General features: G+C 37.8%; 1 protein-coding gene, 1 long non-coding RNA gene and 1 pseudogene across 4 annotated transcripts; 1 reads left to right on the top strand and 2 right to left on the bottom strand.

Moving 5' to 3' along the window:
- Window positions 1-883: 883 nt before the first annotated feature.
- LOC148788717 (uncharacterized) lies at window positions 884-16,255 on the top strand. 3 transcript variants are annotated; one of them, XR_016064881.1, is made up of 3 exons: window positions 884-1,084; window positions 2,368-2,448; window positions 15,944-16,255. It is a non-coding gene; the product is annotated as an uncharacterized LOC148788717 (long non-coding RNA). The 3 variants fall into 3 exon arrangements; XR_016064880.1 differs by having other exon boundaries at window positions 2,368-2,409; window positions 15,944-16,254; XR_016064879.1 differs by lacking the exon at window positions 15,944-16,255 and adding an exon at window positions 6,301-6,856 and having other exon boundaries at window positions 2,368-2,409.
- On the bottom strand, window positions 3,222-4,368 carry LOC148788718 (zinc finger BED domain-containing protein RICESLEEPER 1-like; annotated as a pseudogene).
- A 1,229-nt stretch (window positions 16,256-17,484) lies between the features above and the next one.
- Window positions 17,485-18,289, bottom strand: LOC105157606 (thionin-like protein 2). The gene is made up of 2 exons (XM_011074017.3): window positions 17,870-18,289; window positions 17,485-17,772 (listed from the first exon to the last, which is right to left on the bottom strand). The coding sequence occupies exons 1-2, from the start codon at window positions 18,153-18,155 to the stop codon at window positions 17,702-17,704; spliced, it is 357 nt and encodes a 118-aa protein (XP_011072319.1). The 5' UTR covers window positions 18,156-18,289; the 3' UTR covers window positions 17,485-17,701.
- Window positions 18,290-22,251: the final 3,962 nt, after the last annotated feature.

Genomic DNA, 22,251 nt, shown 5'->3' with positions numbered 1-22,251 from the left:
ACTTTCTTCAAACTTACTGTTGCGAGTTCTTGAAAAAAGAAAGAGAAAAAGCTACCATTGTGAAATTTCCACGCCGACGTATGTTAGCCCACTACAATAAAAGAGGAACATCCAATGAACAAATTTATTGATATACTAATAGTTAGTATATAAATAAATTTTAAACTATTGATAAATAAAATGATAACAATATAAGAATTACAATAGATAATGACATATCATTAATACTATTAAAATTGCGTAAAAAGCTTTATAATAACAAAATGTAATAAGTTAATTTATATTTTTAATATAGGAGTTCTTTGTATTTTCATAATAGCATAGGGGTTAAAAATGCAATTTACCCTTGAAATTGTCATTCATTATTAGTATCTTGTTCATAAATGAGTCACTTTATCACACTTAAAACCACACACAAACCCTTCTCAAAAATAAAAAAAAAAGAAAGAAGAAAAGAAAAAAGAAAACCACACACAAACCTTAATCAAGAATATTCATCATTCCCAACTTCCTTCTAACTTACCGTTGTGAGTTCTTGAAAAAAGAAAGAAAAAATGTTACCGTTGTGAAGTTCCCGCGTCGACGTATGTTAGCCCACTATGCTAAAACACTATAAAAGAGGAACAATTCATGAACATATCTATTGATATACTAATAGGACAAAATCTTGTTTTGGTATCATTAAAAAAGGTCAGTTTTGTTTTTGGTACCACACATTTTGTAAGTTTGGGTTTTGGTACCATTAAACCAAAAAATGAACATTTTTGGTATCAACTTAACAGCAGAGCCCATGTGCCGTGCACATGGACCTTAACGGCCGTTAGATCCCGTTAAATCACGTGCCAATTCTGTTGACCTCTAAAGACCAAAACAACGGGCAAAATACAGAACCCTCTTTCACTCTTCCAAAGAAGAAATTTTCCCCTTTGAAAAAAACCCTAACCTCAAAATAGAAGATAAATTCGAAGTTGAGAATCTGAATTCGAGAGCGAGGAGGCTAGTGTTCGTGGTTGATTTGAAGAAATGGCGTTGACGCCCATCCTTCGACCCGATTCATTGGTGTCAGATGGTGTGCCCGATTATGGTGAGTTTTTTTTTCATTGCTTCCTTGTCGTCTGAGTTTACCATTTACATTGCTTCCATCAATTTTCTTGACTGGTGTGTCAAATTTCCTATATGATTTAAAATGATACTGGATCATCCTTTCACAAAATCTTCCTTTGATGGCCACTACATTGACTGACTTTCTAGTTGGGAATTGCAAGTTCCTTTTTTTCTACCTATCACTTTAACATTCTCTACCTCTTCAATATGTTCTGTTTTTTACCAGATACCTTCACTATCCTAATTTGTCTTATTGATTTCTTTTAGCCTAATTTTTTTTGTGTATAACATAAACAGTTTTGACAGAGTTTCTTAAAACAATGGTTTTATGTTATTTAGCAGTCAAGTGAGATCTGAAAGATGATTCCCCGCTTAATCTTCCAGCTTTAATGGTTAAAATCAGTTCATCTCAAATATTCTGTTCTTGTGCAAGGAACTCAATCAACATTATTGAAAACCTCAAATTTTAGGTAACTCTAAGTCTTCGGACGAACTGAAACAGAAGTTTTATTGCAAAATGTCAAGAAATTGGAAACTGTATATTTACATATCATGTTCTGCTTTTAGGGGAGTTGATGTGGAGGATGAGATTGGAAAGTGTATATTTACCTATAGTGTTATGCTTTTACTCCATTTGCTGCAACAAGAAATTGAAATCCTATTTCCTTAAAAAGTGCAATTTAATGTATTAATTGTTTTTCTATTGGCATTACAATTGTAAGCAACAACACTTAAGTACAATTATAACATTGGTTGTTTTGGATTGTCCATCATAAGTTATCATATGTGCTTTTGTCTGTTATGGACTCTGTAGAATTACATTCTATAGCATAATAGTAAATCATGAATCAGAGTGCAGTAGTGAGTGCTGTGAATTGTTATTGTTGTCTGTATCCTATGATTGATAAACTTTTTCTGGTTTAATTGGAACTTCATTAGCTCTGTATTGTAAGTTTTGCAAGTCATTCCAGTTTTGCAATTACTTGTTTGGAATTTGTCATCTTATGTTTAAGTATTTCAATTTGTTATATTATTTCTGAAATGGGTTATAATTATAGTGCTTCATCCCCAATATAAATCATATTTGCTTTAATGCAATTTTAGCTATACAACTATTGGATTCTCCTAATTGGTGATGTTACCAAGTTTCATTCGTTTATAGTAGCATGTTAGGCGAGATGTTTTTGCTAATATTTAAACATGAGAAGTTGAGAATTGTTTAATTTATTTATTTGTGACTGGTGCTATTATTTATATTTGCAGGTAAATATAAATCTCTTATCAGCTTACGAATTTATCATGGAGGTAAATTGATATTCCATCCTGAAGCTGAGTATAGAGGGGGTATGGAAAGTGTGTCTGACTTTATTGATAAGGACACTTTTTCAATGCAAGTACTTGACAAGTGTTGTGAACAGTTGGACTATTTGGGTAGGAAAAAATACTTTAGAATCGATCTATTAAAAAAGTTTAGAGCATTATGCTTTGAAACAGACCTTTTTCAACTTATAGATGGCCATGGGGGTGAGATTAGGGTATACCTTGAAGCAGTTAGAAGCCCCATTGTTGCTGCTGAAATTGAAGGGGGTGATAAGGGTAGGGGTGGGCATCGGGTCGGGTAGTTCGGGTCGGGTACCCGAGAACCCGACTAAGTCGGATACCCGACCAATCGGGTGCCCGACAGTCGGGTTCGGGTACCCGACAGTCGGGTTCGGGTTTTTTAGCTTCAAAAAATATACAAGCTCAATTTTTCAAAATGAAAGTAATTCACTCCATGTAAATCTAAAATATAAGTTATGGACACAAATAATTAAAGCTTTACATAAATACCGAAAAAAAAAGAGTTCAATCACATCCATAAATTATCATAGGTTTTTGTAAATTATTTTAGTAACAACAATAAAGCCAAGGCCTCCTAAATCCTAATGCCTACAGACTGAAAAAGCTACTAGCTCATGTCACATTTTCATCCTCGAGTCATCGACCTGTCAAGCATTAAACATACAAAGTGGAAGAACTATTAGAGAAAGTCAAACAGATTAAAAATTTAATATTACACAATGAGGTTCTACCATTCTAATACCTTGTCAAAAATTTACAAGTACCAGTTAGCACCATTAAATATCAATAATTGTTGAATCAACCCCCAACTTAGTCAACTCTACAACAAAATAGAAACTAGTTAGACAAGTAAAATATATGAGTAGAATACATAGAATTGAACAATAATCAAAATACAAGAAAAAGAATAAATAAGTATCTTTCTGAACCACTTCAAGTTCACTCAACTCCTCCTCAATGCTAATTGGTTTGGAGTCTTTTCGTATCCAATCTTGAGTACAAATAAGCGCTTGCACTATTTTAGGAGACAAAGAGCTCCTAAAAGTGTCAAGAACACGACCACCGGTACTAAATGCGGATTCCGAGGCAACAGTTGAGACTGGAACTGCTAATATATCCCGAGCCATTTTGGAAAGAATGGGAAACCTTTGGGCGTTTACTCTCCACCAATTTAGTATGTCAAATTTGTCTCTATGCATTTCAACATCCTCACCAAGATATTTCTCTAATTCCGATTTCACACGATCCCCTTTTCCACATGATTTGTACATACTGAACTCTTGTTCTATGGTGAACGCACTAGTCGCTTAATAATCAGTGTATTGCGTAGATGTCCCAACTGAAGAGGAAGATGATGAAGAAACACGACTAAATGATGATCCCAGGTTTTCTAGCGTTCCTTGAAGACTATGACCGTATCTCAACTTATAATCATTAAACAACTCGCAAAAGTCCATCTCTCACTTGTTCTTTCATCACATTGCTTTGTTCGGTACCACCATACAATTTATCAAAGCTAAATTCAATGAACTCCAATTTATGACGTGGATCAAGGATCACAGCATAATATAAAATCATATTCATCTTCTTAATTGACCCCCAATATTTGTCATACTTTTCTTTCATCTTTCTTGCCATCTCATTTAATTCAACATCATTACTACTTAACCAATATTTGAGAAGCAAGTCAACTTCACATATTTCACGAAAAACCAAATTAGATATGACATACAAAGCACCAGAAATGCGCAAAGTGAGACTGTAAAAATGCCTTAAAAATTTCACCAATACCTTTGCCCTCTCCCAATCATAATCAGTCGGTATTCCGTCAAATGGTTGTCTCGAAAGATCAGTCTTATAGGCAAGATCTGCATCTTCATAAGCATCAAATGCGAGCTTAAGGCTTATAGCCGTCTCCAACATCAAGTAGGTAAAGTTCCATCTAGTAGGCACATCAAGAGATAACAATTCTTTCGTTTCCAATTTTTCAAATTCAACACACTCTTGAAATTTCTTGTACCTAGCTGGAGAATTCCTAATATACCTGATGGCCCCTCTAATACGACAGATAGTTTCATGCTCACCCTTTAAACCATCCTGCACAACGAGGTTAACTATATGTGCCATACACCTCATGTGCACATATCTCCCACCTAAGATGTTTTGCCCTCAATTTTCAAACTTCTTTTTCAAGTAAACGATAGCCCCATCATTGGAAGACGCATTATCAACAGTGATAGAGAAAACCCTGTCAACACCCCAATCAAGCAAGCATTTTTCTACTCCTTTACCTATTTCTTCACTTTTATGCCCGATAATTGGACAAAAGTTCAAAATTCTTTTGTGCAAGTTCCAATCATCATCAATAAAGTAAGCAGTGAGACACATATAATTGACTTTTTGAATGGATGTCCAAGTGTCTGTAGTGATGCAAACCCGTTGAGCATGATCTTTAATAAACGACTTCAATCTTGCTCTTTCATACACATATATATTGAAAATATCTTTCGTTATTGTTCTTCTTGATGGAATAGCAAACATCGGGCATGCAACAGACAAGAAATGCCTAAATCCAGGATGTTCGACTAACTTAAATGGAAGTTCATCCACAACCAGCATGTGACACAAAGCTTCTCTAGTTTTGTCTTGCTCAAATCTCCAATTAACAAGAGGGGCGTCTCTATCACCAATGCGAGTTGGTTGGAAAGACAATCTATTTTGATTTCTGGTGATTTCTTGGGGTTTTTTCTTGCAAGATTCATAATGGTTTTTCAAAGGTCTAGTTCCATGTGCTTTTGGATCGGCTTTGATCTCTCTACTATAATATTTGCACCTAGCCTTTTGGACATTATCCTTTTCACAATGAAATTTAATGAAATGCAATACAGTGATCTAGAAGCCACTACCTTCCTTTTTCTTTTTTTAGAATCACCTAAAACATCTTCCTCCTCATCCTCTCCCTCCAACTCCTTATCAATATTATCATCAAAATAATGCTCAACATTCTCAAGATGATCACCACTAACCTGATTTTCCAATCCATCCATATTTATGGTTTGGGCATTCGGTGACGAGTAAGACTGAGACTGAGAGTGACTTCCAATTCCATCCATATTTATGAAAGATATATTGAGAAGCCAATGTTTTCAATCTGCAAAGTATAAAAACAAAAAAATATATTAGGAGTTTCATAACCTTGCATTGAATAAAAATACAAATATTAGCATGTAAAATTAGAGTTTTGACTTTTGACTTTTGACTTGATACTATAATAGCTACCATCAAAAGTCTTGTGCTTATAACAACCTAGCCTCTACATGTTTCAACAAAACAGTATGCAACTTCAATGAATAACTCTGGTTGGTCATTCAATTAATTGAACAAAAGCACATGTCTTATGATATGAGATACGAAAATTGCATTCTTCTCTGTTATCAGTCAATGGCGTCAAACTTCTGGAAACTAATTGTGTGAAACATATATACCGAGAGGCTTGGTAATGTAAGAGTTTTAGATTCCTTTGTTGCATTACCATCAAGAGAATAGGTATGCTTCTTCCTATCTTTATAAGAAATAGTAATGCTAGAAACCATATCTTTAAGGCAAGCATCGTCAGACCAAGATTCCAGCAAAATTTGTGGTTGAGTATCTTTTTAATGTATGACATGGATGCACCTTAAACATAATATTTTCTTCACTAGCCTTGCCTCAGTGCTTTGGCTCCTCATCTTGGCAAGATGGTGCTATTGGACTGGTGGATTAGCATGTCATTTTCGAGAGAATGAATTTTCATATTGAGATGATTTATTCTATCCAACCTGTGTCTTATCTCTGCTCTGTTCCTATGTGCAACAGTTCAAACTTTCAGGAAAGAGAATGTACCAAATCTTACCCTGGTGTCACGGGCTGCCCGTTCACTAGGCCCCCGTGACGCGCAGTTCGGCCACTCTACCGTTCTACATGGCCGACCACTCAGCCTTCATCGACAGACGACGGACACCAACTAGTCTTAGAGTCCTAGGTGTAGGCCTTTTATTGCTTTGTTACTGCTTTGTTATTTGCTTTCTGTTATTTAGATTGCTCAAGGGGACGTTACGTCTCTTGAGTTGCAAATTTCAGCTTTTCTAGTGTCTAGTGTAGACGATAGGATTTATTTTTTTAAGCCTATTATAGGGGGGAATGAGTTCAAGAAGCTTGGTTTAGTGACGTGTTAGAGTCCCCCTCAAGGCGATCCCCTTGCTCTAGCATCGTTGATCATTGTATACGCACTTTTCAGTTCAATGCAATCTGGTTTTCTGAATTCGCGTGTGCAATTTACGATTTTGTGATTTGTTCCTCCCGACTCTGATATATTCGGCGCGCTGCATTTGTGCCGAGCGGAGGTATTGGCGGACGTAGTCAGCGGACTACTAGCCACACGACGCGCTGTGTGATAGGCGCCTCGTGAGAGGTGGTATCAGAGCCTCGTGCCGAGATGGGGCCGAGGCGTACGAGTGCTACTGCTGCAAAGGCGTCGGGACAAGATCCGGAAAGCCCGCGACACACAGCTTCATCCAGCGAGAGAGCTGAGAACCCGGAGGACGGACACTCCCGGTTGGCGGAATTGGAGGAGAAGGTCTCTTTCCTAGAATCTGAGATCATGGTGCTGAATTCGGAGTTGGACGAATGTTGGCACGTGATTCAGGAGATGGCTGGCGTATTCGAAAATGACAGCATTGCCGATATGCGGCGTGACATGGAGCAGATGTCCATTCAGATTGGATTGCTCCAGCGTGCAGTGGGTAGCACGCCTATGGTTGCTCACGACCCCGGTACTAGGCTTCGAATACCAGAACCGAAGGCCTATAGCGGTGAGCGTGATGCGAAGGAGGTCGAGAACTTTCTCTTCGACATGGAACAGTACTTCCTTGCGGCAGACGTGCGGGACGAGGCAAGGAAGGTTGCGACTGCGACCATGTACCTGACTGGTGACGCAAAGTTGTGGTGGCGTACCAAGTTTGCGGAAATCCAGGCACATCAAATACAGCTCCATACGTGGGCTCTTCTACGGGAGGCGATTAGAGAGCAGTTTTTCCCCGAGAATGTGGAGTACAATGCCAGAAGGGCATTGCGAAAGCTTGAACATACAGGTTCCGTGCGGGAATATGTGAAAGCTTTCTCAGCGCTGATGCTGAACATCCGAGACATGTCGGAGGCAGACAAGCTGTTCAGTTTCATGAAAGGATTGAAACAATGGGCAAGAAACGAGTTGCAGAGGCAACGAGTGACTGATTTGAGTTCGGCTATTATAGCGGCCGAGCACCTGGCAGATTTCAACCTAGAGACACAGAAGGATAGGCAGGCGACGCCTAGTCCTGAGCGGAGTAAGTGGAATGGGATGAAATCATTCAGAAATAATTTCAGCAGAGGTGGGGGAGACTAGAGGCCCTACACTCAGAATGGCTCACAGGTCGGTTCAGACAGGAACAGGCCCCAGGAGAACAGGCAAGGAGCACCCGAGAGGAGGAGAGGGTGTTTCTTCTGCGATGGTCCGCATGGGTATCGCGACTGACCGAAGAGACGGGTGTTGAATGCATTGGCAACGACCTTTGCCGACAATGCGTCATCCTCAAGGAGTGTGGAGCCACAAGCAGAGGCAAGTGGTGAGAATGGCACGGAGGAGGATGAGGACAATTTGGGGGCCGTATCCCAATGGTTCAACACAGTCTCTATGGTGGCGGCGAAGAGAGTTGCGCCACCCCTTGCGAAGAAGACTGTCCCGGCTCTTACTGTGGAACAGCCGGAAAAGAAAGAAGAAGAAGTTCAGCCCCGGATTCCTCGGAAGAAAGGGTTGATGTTCGTTGATGTGAAGATTCATGGCAAGCCAATTCGAGCCATGATCGACACTGGAGCCTCTCACAACTACCTTGCGAGCGTCGAAGTGGCGAGACTCGGGCTCGTGCTGGAGAAGGGAGTTGGGCATGTGAAGGCGATCAACTCGGCTGCACAACCCATTGCCGGTGTAGCCAAGTCTGTGCTGATTAAGGTTGATGCTTATGAGGGCAAGACCAATCTTTCTGTTGTGGTAATGGACGACTTCAAGCTTATCCTCGGGCTTGAATTTCTACGGGATACACGCACTGCAGTCTTACCCCAATTCGTTGATGATGATGGGAGCGAAACCGTGTGTCATCCCTACCTTGGCCGGACGTACTGGAGGGAAGAACTTGTCGGCCATGCAGTTTGAGAAGGGTCGCAAGCGGAATGAACCATCCTACTTGTGCACTCTTTGTCTTGATGAAATAGAAGAGGTGTCAGGGCCCATCCCGGGCGACATCAAGAAACTGTTGATGGAGTTTGAAGACGTGATGCTAGACGAGCTGCCTCGGAAGCTACCGCCGAAGAGAGCAGTGGATTACGAGATTGAGTTGGTGCCTGGCACGAGGCCGCCCGCCAGGGCACCGTACAGAATGTCGCAACCTGAGCTTGTGGAGCTTAGGAAACAGTTGAAGGATATGCTGGAGAGCGGAATCATCAAACCCGCGAAGTCGCCGTATGGAGTGCCGGTCCTGTTTCAGAAGAAGGTCGACGGCTCCCTCCGCTTGTGTTGTGACTATCGGGCACTGAACAAGATCACTGTGAAGAACAAGTACCCGATACCGTTGGTGGCAGACTGCTTCGACCGTTTGAGTGGAGCGAACTACTTCACGAAGATAGACTTGAGGTCGGGCTATTGGTAGGTCCGAGTCAAGGAGGGTGATGAGGCGAAGACGACAGTTGTCACGAGGTACGGAGCTTTCGAGTTTCTTGTCATGCCTTTCGGCCTAGCTAACGCTCCCGCAACCTTCAGCACCTTGATGAACTAGGTCCTTCACGGTTTTCTCGACGAGTTTGTGGTGGTGTACCTGGACGACATTGTAATATACAGCAGAACCTTAGCCAAGCACGAGGACCATTTGCGGCAGGTTTTGACGAGACTCCGTGAGCACGAGCTGTACGTGAAGGTGTCGAAGTGCTCGTTTACTCGGGAGACTATCAGTTTCTTGGGACACATCGTGGAGAGAGGACGCATTCGGATGGATCCCAAGAAAGTACAGGCTATCGAGGAGTGGAGACCACCGAACGATATTCATGACTTGTGCTCATTTCTTGGCTTGGCGAACTATTATCGCCGTTTCGTGAAGGACTACTCCACGATCGCACGGCCTTTGACAGATTTACTGAAGAAGACAGAGACTTGGAATTGGATACCCCAATGCCAAGTAGCCTTCGATAATTTGAAGAGAGCGATGGTGACAGACCCTGTGTTGGCCTTACCAGATATGTCAAAGCCATTCATGGTGGAGACGGACGCTTCAGACTTTGCTTTAGGAGGAGTTCTGATGCAAGATGGCCATCCAATTGCCTTTGAGAGCAGAAAGTTGAAGGATGCTGAACGACGTTATTCAGTGCACGAGAAGGAGTTGTTGGCCGTAGTTCATTGCGTTCGACTATGGCGACACTATTTGTTAGGCTCTCCATTCGTGGTCAGGACGGATAACACTGCAGTGAGTCATTTCATGTCGCAGCCGAAGCTGACCAGTAGGCAGGGACGTTGGCAGGAGTTGTTGTCAGAGTTTCACTTCGTGTTGGAGTATTGGGCCGGCTCCAGCAACCACGCAACAGACGCCTTGAGCCGCAGGGCGGACTTGGCGAACTTGGAGTCGATAGCAGCGCTCTCCACTAGCGCGGCTGCTATCTCTGTGAAGGATCAGGTGCGGGAGTTACTACCGAGGGATCCCGCAGCGCAAGGCCTGATTCGGCTTGTCGAGTAGGGCAAGGCTCGACACTTTTGGATCGAGGATGGATTGTTGATGACCAAGGGAAACCGCGTATATATTCCGAGAGGTGGGGACCTACGGAAATCACTTCTTTCCGAATGCCACGACACACTTTGGGCTGGACACCAAGGACAGGAGCGCACGTTTGCCTTGGTGCGGAGGGCTTACTATTGGCCACAGATGCGAGACGATGTCGAGATGTATGTCCGCACTTGCTTGATTTGTCAGCAGGACAAGGCAGACCATCAGAAGAAGGCTGGTTTGCTGCAACCACTTCCCATCCCAAAGCGTCCATGGGAGAGCGTCTCCATGGATTACATCTCTGGATTGCCTAAAGTCGGGGACTTAGGCTCTATTATCGTCGTGGTAGATCGTTTGTCAAAATATGCTACATTTATCGCAGCACCCAAACACGTTACAGCAGAAGGGACGGCTCATCTCTTCTTCAAGCACATCGTAAAGCATTGGGGACTGCCAAAAGATATTGTCAGTGATCGTGACTCCCGTTTCACTGATGTCTTCTGGACCGAGCTGTTCAAACTCCTCGGGTCCACACTTTCCATGAGCTCGAGCTATCATCCACAGTCCGATGGTCAGACAGAACGCTTTAATTCTATGTTGGAGGACTACCTTCGGCACTTTGTGCAAGGTACACAGAAGGATTGGGTGAAGCTCCTGGATGTCGCTCAGCTGTGTTTCAATGCTCAAAAGAGCTCTTCGACTAACAAGAGCGCTTTTGAAATCGTTACTGGGCAGCAGCCGCTCCTTCCTCACACTCTTGACATCCCACAAAGTGTGAGATCCCCTCTTGCTCGAAGTTTCTCCAAGGAGTGGAAGCAGAATGTTGATATCGCTAAAAGTTGCCTGGAGACAGCTCAGAAGCGGATGAAGAAGTATGCAGATCAGAATCGCCGCTTCGTTGAGTTCAATGCGGGAGACCTGGTGCTGGTGAAGGTCCCGAATCCGAGATTGTCAAAGTCATCAAGGGGGAGAGATCCTCGGTTGATGCAGAAATATGTCGGTCCTTTGCCTGTCCTTAGGCGTATTGGGACGGTGGCGTACAAGGTGGAGTTGCCGCCGTGGTGGAAGATCCACAACGTCTTCCATGTCAGCCAATTGAAAACGTATTCAGCAGACAGGGAAGACGATACCCGCAATCAACCCAGCCGCCCACAACTCGAATTGAAGAAGACGAAAGAGAAGGTGGCTGAAGCAATCCTAGATCACCGAGTGAGGAGTACCGTGAAGAAAGACCACACAGAGTACTTGGTGAAATGAAGGGGATGCAGCAGCGAGGAGAACACTTGGGAGCGAGTGACAAACCTAAAGGCATTTCTACCTCTTGTCGAAGCGTACCATTCTTCCATAGCGCCAGGGACGTCGCTATCTCAGGTGGGGGAGAATGTCACTGGCTGCCCGTTCATTAGGCCCCCGTGACGTGCACTTCGGCCACTCTACCGTTCTACATGGCCGACCACTCAGCCTTCATCGACAGACGACGGACACCAACTAGTCTTAGAGTCCTAGGTGTAGGCCTTTTATTGCTTTGTTACTGTTTTGTTATTTGCTTTCTGTTGTTTAGATTGCTCAAGGGGACGTTACGCCTCTTGAGTTGCAAATTTCAGCTTTTCTAGTGTCTAGTGTAGACGATAGGATTTATTTTTTTAAGCCTATTATAGGGGGGGAATGAGTTCAAGAAGCTTGGTTTAGTGACGTGTTAGAGTCCCCCTCAAGGCGATCCCCTTGCTCTAGCATCGTCGATCATTGTATACGCACTTTTCAGTTCAATGCAATCTGGTTTTCTAAATTCGCGTGTGCAATTTATGGTTTTGTGATTTGTTCCTCCCGACTCTGATAGCTGCATTTGTGCCGAGCGGAGGTATTGACGGACGTAGTCAGCGGACTACTAGCCACACGACGCGCTGTGTGATAGGCGCCTCGTGAGACCTGGGAAGGAGTAAGACTGATTTTTGCATGTGCTAGTTAGATTATTAATTTTTTTAACCTAATAACCTGTCTTTGCAGACAATGAATGGCCAACAAAACAGTATGCAACAGGATGAAGATGAAACATGCAAATGCAACTTCAATGTGACATTTCAACAAACACTAAGTATGCATAGAAACTTACCTTCAAAATCAAAATGTAAAACAAATTAAAACTAACCAAAAATCTAATTACAACAACAATACATAACTATTATATGATTAAATCAACAAAACAACTCCAATCATTGAAAAATTACCAGGCACAATTCTGAAAATTCGCAAAAATAGCCATTGTTGTCGGCGATGAAGGAGAGCTCATCGTCGTCGGAGTCCGGTGGGTGGCGCAGCCGCAGCGACTAGATGCCGGCGACAGCAACAGCAACGGCAACAACAAATCAACAATGGCAGTAAGGAAAGAAACGGGAGCAAGAATGCAGGAGCAGCAGCAAGCAAGGGTTTTCTTTTCTGGCTTGTACCCGTAGCACTAGCAGCCCTTTTTCCCCTTCTCCTAATCGGGTACCCGATCGGGTTTTTGGGTGGATATTTAATATCCGAATCCGAACCCGATTGGGAAGAATCGGGTTTCGGGATAACCCAGAACCGAAAAAGAATCCGACAAACCCGATCCGATTTGCCGTTACCCGATCGTCTACCAATCATAATTATCTTCATAATTATCTTCATAATTATCCGATTTGCCATGTCCTTTACATAATTAAAATTGTTGGTCCACTAGCCAAGGTGCTTCGATTGGTAGACGATGAAAGAAAACCACCAATATAAAGCCATGGACCGAGCCAAGGAAGCTATTGCTGCTTTATTTTCCAACATTGAAGAGAAGTATAAAGATGTGTTTGCATTGGTTGATGCTGGATGGAATGTTCAACTTCATAGGCTTTTGCATGTAGCTAGTTACTACTTGAACCCGGAGTTCTACTATACAAATCCTAATGTAGAACAAGATGAAGAGGTTATGCAAGGTTTATATACTTGCATTTGGTGGGTGGTTCCAACTATTGAATTGCAAGATAAAATTCTTAATGAACTCCCAAAATACAAGAAAGCTGAAGGACTTTTTGGGATGCCTTTTGCAATAAGACATAGGACTACAAAAGCACTAGGCAATGAGAATTATATTCTATAATTTTAATAAAAGTTGATTTTTTAACTATATGCTATACCCCTATAGCTATACTTATATCAAGTTTTTTAAGTTTTGAAATGACTAGCTAAATGGTGGTCTTCTTTTGGATGATCAACTCCGAATTTGCAAAATTTTGCAATTAAAATTTTGAGCCTAACCTGCAGTTCATCGGGTTGTGAATGAAATTGGAGTGTTTTTGAATATGTAAGTATGCTATATAATTTATTTATTGGTATTTGATAGATATAAGTTTTATTTAAGTGTTAATAAATTACAAATTTAAATTTATGCAAATTCATTCTAAGAAAAGAAATAAATTGGAGCAAAAATGCCTCAATGATCTAGTTTTTATCAAGTATAATAGAGTTTTGAGGAGGCGATATGATGCGCATGATACAATAGATCCTATTCTTTTGGATGTGAGAGTAATGAATGGTTGTTAGGGAGATTGACTCCCAATAGTGATGAAGAGAATGCTACAGTATTTGAGGATGATGACTTGACTTGGGGTGATGTTGCACGAGCTGCCGGGTCAGATGAAGATGCTTATAGTTTGTGATCTCAATCTACAATAGAACCAATGGGCACATCAAAGGAGTCTTTTTGAAAACCTAGCAAAAAAGCCTCTTCATCTAAATTTAGTGGACGCCATCTAAATCTAATTAATAAAGAAGAAGAGGACGAAGAAGAAAACTTCGATAATTCTAAAGAGGAGGCTGAGTATAGATCTGACGAAAATGGAGATGATGGAAATGAAAGGGAAGAATCTGAAGATTATCTAGTAGAATAAGATGATTATATTTAGGCTTATTTGTTTTTTGATAACCTATTTACTAAGGATTTATTTGAATCTTTAGGACTTTTGCTATCCTTCAATGGTTCAACATTGGTCGTTTTAGTTATATATGTTGAATTTGTTATTTTATGTCTTATTTAACTTTTTATACATTAATATAATCAAAATAATACTAATTATATAAATATATAGATTATTTCTTATATTTGCGTCATCCTTCAAAAAGGCGTGCGCCACGCCGTGCGCCATGGCTCCAGGAGCCCTTGGCGCCATTGTGCGCCGTGCGCCACTGACTACTATGATTATCTCGGGTTTTCTTCATGAGCTTGTTTAAAATTTTTTATTATTAATACATTTGATATTTTTGTATGATTCACAAAAACCATGTTAGTTCATATTATTAACATCTTATTTTTTAAGGTGAATTACACAATAGTATGTTGGAGCATCTATATTATACAATCATAAATTGCTTTATTTGTGAACTTTGAAAATTAAATACTATGCTAATGTGGAACAGTTGTCTAGATGCCAATTCAAAATATATTTTTCAACATACTTGGTAAAACTTTTTTGAGTATTATGTATGTTCTAGATTTCACCAATGATTTTTAAGAAACACAGATTTTGATAACTCAAAATGTATTTCTAGAAAAATTGTTTCTTTATTTTGCCCAAAAGATTTGTGTTCCTTGTCTAGTGTTCTTTTGTTTTCACCTGATGTTCTGAAATAAGTTTATCTCGTTTACACAAATTTTGTTTCTTGTCGAGTGCTCTTTCATTATTCTCAAAATGAGCTTGAAAATCAGTAATTTCTCTCAAATTATTTAAGATAAATTTTCTGTATTTGATTATTCATGGGCGTATTCATTTAATTATTTTTGGATAAATAAATGACAAATCACGTGTTTGGATCTTTAGGGAAATTTGTTATTGATTTTTATTTTTCATAAAGAATATTTGGATCCAAAACAGTTTTTGCTTTGGAACATTTTAAGCTGCACGCAGTTTTCTATTCTCTAGCAAAGTGCATTTATCACCATATTTGTTTAGACTTCCAAAAAACTACATAATTATCTTTTCTTTTGATAAATGATAAATGTCTTTTAAGATATACATGTGATTTTAAAATAAATAATGAGACTGACATCTCCACTATTTTGCAATTTAGTATGTGGTATTTTATTTCTGAAATTCTGTATAATAATGATTTTTCAATAAATATTTTTGTGATACACTTTCAAAGATTAGATGTCAATTATATGGACAAAAATAGTGTTTCTGTAAAATTTGTACAAAATCACAAATGTATGACCAACGAAATATTTTGAGAAAGCAACATGAGACCAAAACCTAACATAATGAACAAATCGAGAATAAATCTACAAAAACTTTGGAGTAGTATTTCTTGTTTAGGCCTCAACTCCGAATTGCCTTGCGTCCGTCATATTTAAAGTGGTATCGAAATTCATAATTCTATTGCTCTCCACCTTAGAATGTTGAGAACGTGAAGGCTTAATAGAGGAAATCAGATCAGATTTTTTGTTTGAAGTATACAAAGGATAATAAAATGGCCTCAACATTTTTTGATTTTGAAATATGTGGAAAAATTGGTAGAGGTAAAATGGATAGGGACAAAGGTTGCCTTTTGGTTAGAAATGGCAGAGAGGAAGGGAAGATATAGGCTTTCTTATAGTTTACATGCCATTGTGTGTTGCATACTTTTCTATATGGTTGATTCTGCTCAAGTTTTCTTCTTTGTTTTTCCAGTTAAGTTGCCGGTGAACATGATCTCAATGCAAGAATTTGCCTAACAACACAATTGAGGATTTGCTTCATAACAATGCATCAGTTCCCATGTTAGCTTGGGTTCAAGTGATTCTAAGTATGAGTCTCGCAGGTTCAGGAGGAAATCGGCAGCCATCAATGTGAAGACTAGCAATTGCTTAAGACGAAAAACAACATCTAGGAAACCAGAAACAGGGAAACAATAATATAAAATAAGTATGGGAACAAAAACTATTGTTTATTATCAAATCATGTCTCTGTTAGTTGAAGGGCTTATAATTAGTGTAAACTTATTAAATCAAATAAATAAAGCACTGTTTCAAAATATTTCAAAATACCACCAAAACTTCCAAAATAAATCAAAATAAATATTTACCATATTTTGGGAGATGGGCAAAAAATAAAACCAAAGTGCGGGTCATTTTGTGATATATATTGCTTTGTCTAAAAGTGATCTTGAGAGATCTATGTAAGTTGTTTTCCGCGACTGTATTGTTGGTGAATACTATATATTTGATCTTGTTTCGAGGAAGCAATTTTTCTGTTTTGGGAACTTATTTGCGGGGAATTATTTTAAAAATGCAGATAAAAAAAAATTAAAAATTTGAAGTAATTTGAAAAATTTTAGAAAAATAAGTGACACCCGCGGTGATTTAACCGCGGTGTCACAATTTATATTTTAAAAAAAAAAAATTCTATGTCAGCGCAGTGGTTTTTTTTAAAAATTTTTTTAATGTGTCACCGCGGTGACAATTTTTTTTTTTTAAAAAAAATTATTTTGTTCCACGACGAATTGCTGCCAACTTTTCGTTAAAATTTCAGCACCATCATGGCGAGTTGTCAACCATCAAATATACCGTTCGACTCCCTTTGATGAGACGAACATTTCCCCACAAACAATTTCAAATTTTATCAATCGTAAATAATGAATTTTTAGCATGACCACCGCACCTTTCGACCGTCTATTCGTCGCCACCAGAGCGACCCACGATCACGGACCACCACCACTGGACTCGCCTTGACCTAATGGTTCTAACGAGACCAACCTAGTTCAATTTTCTTAAATATTTGTTGAGATATGAAAATTTGAAGATTTTTCCACCGAAAATACGCGCTGAAGCTGTTTGCTGGCATTTCTCCACCGTCAGGAAGAATAACAAATTAAGACCATAGCCGTTCGAATCCTGTCGTCCAGACGATTCCAACAAGACCAGTCTTGCTCAATTTCATCAAGTATTTGTTTGTTCAATTAAAATACAGATGTTTTAAAATAGTTATAATTTTTCTAAAATTTTTCAAAACACTTCAAATTTTTAATTTTTTTTTTATCTGCATTTTAAAAATAAGTACCCCTTATCTGCAGTATGATGCTGGATTGTTTGATACTATGTGTAAAACATTCAACTCCCGTGACCTTCTCTTTCTCTATTTCTTGTACAGAATCCACAAGCACCACATGTTTCAACTCTTCCCTACAGCATCTTGTTCACGGGTCACTCTATGACACTTAAACCACACACAAATAGTAATCAAGAGCATTCATCCTTCCCAATTCTTGTACCATCAAATACATAGGATGTTTGTCTTTTGCACTATGAACTTGAGAAAGATGAGTAATAACAAAACAAAGAGATCACTACTATTGTAGTTCAGTTGACATCAATTTCAACAACTAAAAAGATTAACTCGACTGAAAATCGGTAGCAATGATCTATAAACGTCGAAAGATGGAGAATTCTTCTAAGGCGACGCGTAGCTCTTGATGCACTTATTCGAGCAGGATCCCACACAGTCATCAACCTTCTCCCCATCTGAAACATGCCAAAACAGTGTCAACAAAACAATATCAAATTCAGTATGTGACTCTGAGTGTGTGTGTGTGTTCAAGGAGAGAGATGGGGGGCTTACTGGGAGTACGTTTACTGCTGAAACCTGAGCACATGGAGAAGGCGCAGCCAAGTTTGCAGAAGGCAAGGTTGTCTGAATCTTCACGGAGATCGTTCTGTACTTCTTGGAAGATGCAGTCTTTCAAGCAGTGGGTGGTGCATGAACACAGTGTCTGAGAAGGTTCAATCATGCAGAAAATAAAGCATTTGGTGTAGCAGTCTTTGAAAGAGGCAGAAGATCTCTCCGTCAGCATCCCCACAGCCAACACTACCAACACAACTGCCCTTATTACATTCCTCATCTCCATTTCTCACTTGTTCTGTTCAAGAATCCCTTTGGCCTATGACAACCTCATACTTATATATATATATATATATGTATATATATATATATATGTATATATATATATATATATATATGGCATCTCATAAGGATTATTGTATACAGCAGGTAAGGGTAATGAGTAAAGAAATACAGCAGTGGTCAGTCATGTGAGTGGCCAGTAAGACATTTTGCTCTGAATGCCCACTTACATTTCTCCATATCATTTTTTTTTTTTTTTGCGTAAATTACAATTTCTTTATTTAACTTTGTGAAATTTACACTTTACCATATATGATTTTTTTTTATCTGAAAAAATCACATGCTTTATATATGTGAACAATATTACATTACACAGTGCTTAAATATCACATGTGCATTGCATGTGATTTCTTTTTAACAAAAAACTTGATAAAAAAAAATATTATAAATGGAAAAGTGCAAATTTCCGTAAAACTAAGATGATAAGTTAACATAAAAAAATTTTAAATATCAAAATATAAAAACGATGATTATTGGAATGGTAAAGTGTAATTAACCAAAATAATCCAAGTTGGATATACATAAGTTGAAATAAAATGCAACATGTGATTGTTATTTGTCTTATCCAATGGCAGTCTCATGCTAATATTAGAAAGTTATTACAGAGCACATAGTCACACAAACTTTGGGGCATGATGAAAAACAACGAGAATGTATGAATTGGACACCTCTCACTAACTCATCATCACCTGAACATTAATTTCATGATCATAATAAAATAATATAAAGTTTCTGAATAGGATAATTAAGTGGAATCATGTCGATGTTACACTTAATTGCTCGCATGCTATGTCTTTTTGTCGCTTTCCTTTGTATTTTCGCCTCACGGGTTGTCTTTCCAACCAATATATACTTTCTTTGAGTTAAATGTATTTTTTTGTGCTCTAATTTAGGTTATTTATTATTTTGTTTTTTAATAATTAGAATAGTATTTTAGTTTTATATATTTTTAATTTTTATGCTTTTAGTCGTTGGAGTATACCTCAATCGAAAAAAAAATTAAAAGGATATAGAACCAAAATACTACTTATAAAACAAAAGTACTTGCAAAAAGGAATCAATAAAAACAGTAGCCCTGATTTTAAAGACCCCCTTTAAAAATGTAAAATTACACTTTTTCTCAAAAAAACTTTAGAATTAAACTTACACCCTCTCGAAAATTCGGATTAATCACCAAATTTTAATTTTATTTTTAGCCTCGATGGATTTCATAATTACTATCCTAAATCACCTAATCTTGAATAATCAAGTAGTCAGTTCTTCATTATGATAAAATCTTGAATCCAGATCCTTACTTGTATTTCCTTTTCCTCTTTAGTTAAGAAATTAAATGTTGCATAAATACAGAATGATTTATGGGTAATAAGTAAGTAGAATCACAAAGGGGTATTGAGTAAATATTTTGTCAAATATGTGCAGATCCCATTTCCTCTAAAATGGAATGTGATAATTAGCCCCATTTAATCTCACATAATTTTTAGTGTTTGAGAATATAAATACACCACCTTTTGTGAAGATGCACTTGTCTAGTGCAGCACTCTCGTCTTAATAATAACAACTTTGGTTAGTCTTCTCCGAAAATGCTCCACTTTTGTCATATCAAAACTCAAATTATCGACATCTGGTTTCATTTTTTTATGTCACAAAGTCGGCGGGTTTGGTGGTTGATTTCTTTTAAGTCATTGTGTTGGGTGCGGCGGTTGTTTTACATTATTTTTCAAATTTTTTCATTCATCTTGTCCATTGTTTTACAATTTTTATGATAAATGTAAAGTTGATAATTCCAAATTTCCATTCAAAGATTACATATATAATTTTATTAAGTATCAGAGAAATAACTAGAAATCATATAATTTGCTCATTCGCAATATCACAGAAAATTTTGCTTGCATTTTCCCTTATTTTTATTTAAAATCTGAACTGATTTAAGTGATGAAAAATTTTAGTAGGAAGAACTCAAGTTTAATGTGTTTCATTTTCATATTCCCCAACGTACGTGAAGTACGCCCAAGATACTGATAATAGACCCAGCCTCGATTGGATCTGCTATTGCAGTTTTTGTTGCATTTTCTATTGTTATTGAAATACACATGATAAATGTATAGTTTTTTCCTTTAGATTAAATTAACGACTTCATTATACACATGCAAGATGAATTAAAATAGAAAATACAATCAGCCTCGTTCGGGGGGGGGGGGGGGGGTTAATTATTTTTTTATTAATATAAAATAAATAAATTATATAAATATACTTGAAATAAATACTATAATTTTATTATGAAACCACATTTTGAATATTATAGTATTTATTTAAATTATATTTATATAATTTATTTATTTTCTATTAATAAAAAAATAAGTAATCCCTGGTTGGGCTATATTCAAGATTACAGTGTGTGTGTGTGTGTGTTTTATGTCGTGCAACCATGCATGTTTTGTTCTTTGAGTTTTATATTTAAACTTTGGAAAAACCAATAATTATAATTATAAATCACCTAATATGAAAAATCAAATATTCATTTACGTGATACATATGATATAATCTTGAATTCGTTTCCTTTCCCATTTGATTTACGAAATCAATTACATAAATCCATGATGACCAATCAAAAATCAAGCAATTAAATAAGAAAGATTTTGGAGTATTGTAATCTTATTTCCTACAAAATGAAATGTGATTTGCCAATTAACCTCACATGATTCTACTGTTTCAGATTATAAATACACCACCTTCTTATGAAATAATCAAATCAAATATTTTGCCCAAAAAAAACAAAAAAGAGGATTTGAATTTAAGAAATGGAAGGGAAATGTGTAAATCATGTTATTATTGCAGCGACAACATTACTAATAATCGCAAACATCGTCATTGCAACAACATATGCGACGAATTCAATGATTTCGATCGAGCCATCAAAGGATGCATGCAGTGACAAATGCAGCAGAGAGTGTGCAGGAGGAGGAATTCCGAATATATGTTATATGTATTGTATATACTGTTGCACTCATGCATGTCCACCCAAAAATGAAAGCGGACAGGTTTCGACTCCATCGTTTTATTGCAGCATCAGTTGTTCGATTGATCGTAACTGTGCAAATATTGAAGGTATATGTTTAACTTATTTCACAGCGTCGTATTCGTAAATTTTTATGTTTATAACATATATACTTATGTATACTTATGTTGTTGTGCATTAATTATCCGTTGTACATATTTTGTTTAACAGATACAAATCAGAAGCAAAGGTGTCTCGACGATTGTTCTAATATCTATTGCAAGATATGAGGGTCGAGATTTGTATGAGATTTTGAGTATGAAAGTTTGATTATGTGCAGAAAATAGAAATTCGGGGTTTTTTTTTTTTCTTCTTGAAAATGTTGTTATTTAATTAATGCGAAATGTGTTTTAATTGAAGTTTTATAGAATTAAATTATATAAAACTCGGATTTCTTGGCTATTTCATCTCTTTTTCCTAATGCTACAATTGACATATAGAAAACATTATAAAAAGGACTTTAAGAAAATAAGGTCGTTCAGATTCAAGACTTATTTGTCTTAAAATATAAATCAGGATGTAATAAACTGTAAATTATAATAAAAATAAATCTACACATACAGATAAGTAAGATTTAAACTTAATATAAAAGATTTTGACAACTCAACGTTACCACTAAAACAAATATATATAGGGTCAAATTCATTTTGACCCCCTGTGATATATGAAAATAGCAAAAAAAACCCCTATAAAAATAAAATTATCAAAAAAACCCCTGTTATGAATAAAAGTGCGCACTGCCCCCCTGGTCAACAATTTTTGTCTCATGAATTTCCTAAAATTTTGCATATTTAGTCTTTATTCACCTCTAATTGTATGCTAATCCCCTAGCTCAGAAAATGGTATCAGACCCTAGGTTTATTGAAGAAATATATGATTATATTACATTTTGATATTATTTATCCACTAGTGGAGGAGACTTTTCAAGAAAAATGGAACCGAACGAAAGTTCGAGTTACTATGAAAACAGGGAATATTTTCAGAT

This window comes from Sesamum indicum, linkage group LG3, assembly GCF_026168435.1.
Source record: "Sesamum indicum cultivar Baizhima isolate 11 linkage group LG3, ASM2616843v1, whole genome shotgun sequence".
NCBI classification, from domain to species: Eukaryota; Viridiplantae; Streptophyta; class Magnoliopsida; order Lamiales; family Pedaliaceae; genus Sesamum; species Sesamum indicum.
The sequence above is the reverse complement of the archived record's forward strand: the minus strand, read 5'-3'. Positions and strand labels throughout refer to the sequence as shown.